Genomic DNA, 3809 nt, shown 5'->3' with positions numbered 1-3809 from the left:
CAGACGCCCCCTCCTCCTCTCTCCGCTCCACCCCCTCCCGTTGTCAAGGCGACAGGCAGCTGGGGGCGGACACCCTGCGGCTGAGGGCGGGGCTTTTCTGCGTGTTTACGTATCTGGACGTGCGCTCGCTGCTGCGGGCGGCCGAGGTCTGCTCCGATTGGCGGTTTGTTGCCAGGCACCCGGCGGTTTGGACACGCCTCCGGCTGGAGAACGCCAGAGTGTCTGCGGAGGTAGAGGAGCCAACGTCATCTTCATCATCATCATCATCATCATCATCGTCGTCAAACTGTCTCATCATCTTTTTCAGAGGTTTTAGAGTTACTACTGTCAACAAATGTCACTACTGTCGTCATTTTATTCATTTATTCATTTAATGTTTATTCATTTGTTTGTTTTTTGTTTCTTTTGAAAGGGACAAAGTTTATTAATGAACATCGGTAAAAAATACGAATGTAAATATGCCAGAGTTAGCACGACTTATAATCTACAACCGTCGTCCTACGGCAGGTAAAAGACCATAGAAATATCAAGAAAGAACGATAAAGGAAAGAAGAAAAAAAACGGACCAGAAGAAAACCACAAGAAAAAAACTACAAGAAAAATAATAAATAAATTTAAAAAATCACCTTTTTAAAAAAACAAAACAAAGCAAAACAAAACCTCACCATAAAATTATAATTTAAAAAAACAGGTGGAAAAAGGGTGTTTGTTGGGGACTATTTTCAACGGCGGATTAATTTCCATTTTTTTGTGTTTCTTTGTGTGTAGTTCCTGACCACTCTGTCTCAGTGGTGTACGCAAACCCAGTCTGTGGTTCTGAACAACCTGAAGCCTCGAAGCAGACGTGCCAACGAGACGCGAGAGGACTACCACAAAAACACACGGTAAATGACCGTTACAGGTTTGTCTACGCTTGTGAGGACTCTTGCCTCTAACCTAAATCCCCGACTCTCATCCTAACATGAATCAGATTCTCAGCTTGAACCTTAACACTAAGTTTTAACCTTTAAACAGTCTGTTGGATCAGTGAGGACCGGCCAAAATGTCCTCATAAAGCTGACATGTCCCCACAACAAATGCAAGCTGACAGAGGTCCTCACAAAGAAGCAAAACCAAACTAAATACACACACCTGAAAGAGGATTACGTTCAGGAGCGTGGCACAACAACAAAATTTAAGGCTTTTTAAAAAATTTTTTAAATCTCTCTTAAAACAAACAAAAAAACCTTGACATGTTGCTATGGTAACAACATCTAATTCAGGTCCAGCTGTCGTCTGATTGGTCAGAAGTGGACAGGTAACAGGACGAAGTGTTGACGTGACAGCCTGCGTAATCAGGACACCGAGGTGTGACAGGAGAAGAGACGTGCTGCCTCAGTGCATTCTGGGAGTTGTAGTTGGTAACCTGTGTGTGTTTGTGTCAGGGGCAGTGTGGAGGCGGGGCTGGAGGCGCTACTGCGGTCAGCAGGTGGCAGTCTGCTCTACCTGTCCGTCTCTCAGTGTCCTCACGTCCTCACCGACAGGACGCTGTGGCTCGCCAGCTGCTACAGCAGGAACCTGCAGACGCTCACATACAGGTGACGCTGTACCTGACTGTTCACCTGACTGTTCACCTGCATGTTTGTTTACCTGTCTTACTGATCGCCTGTCTGTGTCTGCAGGAGTTCGTCTGACCCTCTTGGTCACGAGGTTCTCTGGGCCCTGGGTGCGGGCTGCAGGAACATCAGCAGCCTGCAAGTGGCTCCGGCTCACCCCTGGTCAGTAACACTCACTCACACTCAGGAGTCCAGTCACAGAGGGACGGTCCCCCGGTTTCATGATAAACAGAAACAGAGATCGAGCGGATCAATACGCTGCACACCGCTCTACAATAAAATGAGATTTTAACCATTTTAAAAAGTACAATGTACGGTGAAGTTGTGATTTGGACAAAATTGAAAAGTTGTGCAGAATTCTCTGGGACTGACTGAAATTGCCATTAATTTTTCCAATCGCAAAATCCAGGAGGAACTGATTAAGAGTGTGTTCACATTTAAAGCTTTACTTTAAATAATTCAAATATGGAACAAATGACTTAACTCACTCTCTCTCAGTCAACAGCCCACTCGTTTTGGTAACCGCTGCCTGCAGACGATTGGTCGATGCTGGCCACACCTCCGTTCGCTCAGTGTGGGCGGGGCCGGCTGTGGCACTCAGGGACTGGCTGCTTTGGGTAGGTTAAAAAAAAAAAAAAAAAAAAAGAAAGAAAGAAAACAGTTGCATTTTTTTGCAGATTTTTACAAATTCTGTTACAAATATGTCATCATATTTGACAGTGTGTGAAGGATTTAATTTTTTCTCATATGTTTAATTTTTTTTGTGTGAGTAGATTTCTTGCCAGCTACACACAGAAACAGGAATTCATATGAAATCGTACTTTTTAGTTTGAGGTAAAAACGTTTTGTCACACTTTACGTTACACACATTTTAGCGGTAACATCAATAAAGTGGGCTTGTTGCTAATATCAGAAATATTTAAGTGGCATTATTAAAAAACAAAAGTACATGATTTAAGAAAATGAATAAATAATTAAGCGACTTTCAGCAAATGAGAAACTTTTCCAAAGTTAGGAAGAGCTGATATCACTTTTTAACCCTTTGGAATCCGAGCGATTGATTGATTTTCTTTAAAAAAAAAAAAAAAAAATCTAAAAAAATGGAAAGAAGGCAGCAGGAAACTTGGTGAGAAATGAACCAAATGTTAACAAGATATTATAGTTAATTTTAAAAAAGTGAAAATTAGCACACTAGAAAAGAAAAGTAAAAAGACCAATAAATGACCTGAATAGATGCTAAAATAAAAAATAAATAACAGACGTAATAATATTTAGTATACATGTTTTTTAAAATTTTATATAAATAGTTACATTAATTTCATGAAGTTTCTCTTTTTTTTAAAAGGCTAATTTTCTTTAATAATTTCTTGTGGTTTGCATTTATGCCAATTTGCTGATTTATTTGGGAAGCACATTGAGTCCTAAGCTTAAAAAGTGCTCTAAAAATCAGGATTATTTTTTTAAATTCCTCAATCGTGATGTTAAGAAAATACATTTTGTGGATTATAAATAAAGGATCACTAAAATGACGTACAGCAGTAACGCGTGTTGAGTTAGTGTATTTGTGTCGTGTGCATGTGCGTGTGTGCGTGTGTGTGTGTGTGTGTGTGTGTGTGTGCAGTGCACTCCTGTGCTCACCTGCAGCTGTTGGAGCTGGAGCGTATTACCGACCTCGGCCTGCAGGCGGCGACGGAGCTGTGCTCAGCGGGCCTGAAGAGTCTGGAGACTCTGATCCTGACACACACACCCGTCAGCGGTCAGGCCATCCTGCACTTCCACAGTGAGACACACCGACTCTGAACACACACACGACACGATCACACCGACATGTAAAGGGTTAATAACGAGTCCTCCGTGTGTGTGCAGGTGTGTGTGAGAACATCAGGCGTATAACGGTCGAGGTCTCCGTGTCGGATTACTTTGAGGAGCCGGACAGTCAGGAGGCTCAGCATCTGTTTGGAGAAATCCTCAACACGCTGAAGGTGAGAAAAACACACACATTCACACACACATTCACACACATTTTTATCCATACATTTCCAGGGATATTTCCAGGACTTTTCCAGGACTTCGAGGCAAATTTTAAATACCATACATTCTCTGAAATTAGCATTTTTCTTTACTATATAATATCTTTAAAAATATGTAATATTATAAAAAATGATTAATTCAGAACAGGGTTAGAACTGAATATTTAAATATATAACTCTGGGA

The 3809-nt window shown here is 41.5% G+C and overlaps 1 protein-coding gene across 1 annotated transcript; it reads left to right on the top strand.

Annotated features, from left to right (window-relative positions):
- Nucleotides 1–8: 8 nt before the first annotated feature.
- On the top strand, nucleotides 9–3577 carry LOC121938288 (F-box only protein 41-like; the record flags this gene model as incomplete). Its single annotated transcript, XM_042481554.1, has 7 exons — nucleotides 9–230; nucleotides 769–884; nucleotides 1425–1577; nucleotides 1662–1757; nucleotides 2094–2212; nucleotides 3217–3375; nucleotides 3462–3577. Coding segments are annotated over 7 exons (981 nt in total), but the record flags the coding sequence as incomplete, so codon positions are not given.
- Nucleotides 3578–3809: the final 232 nt, after the last annotated feature.

Source organism: Plectropomus leopardus, unplaced genomic scaffold, assembly GCF_008729295.1.
Source record: "Plectropomus leopardus isolate mb unplaced genomic scaffold, YSFRI_Pleo_2.0 unplaced_scaffold29066, whole genome shotgun sequence".
NCBI classification, from domain to species: Eukaryota; Metazoa; Chordata; class Actinopteri; order Perciformes; family Serranidae; genus Plectropomus; species Plectropomus leopardus.
The sequence above is the reverse complement of the archived record's forward strand: the minus strand, read 5'-3'. Positions and strand labels throughout refer to the sequence as shown.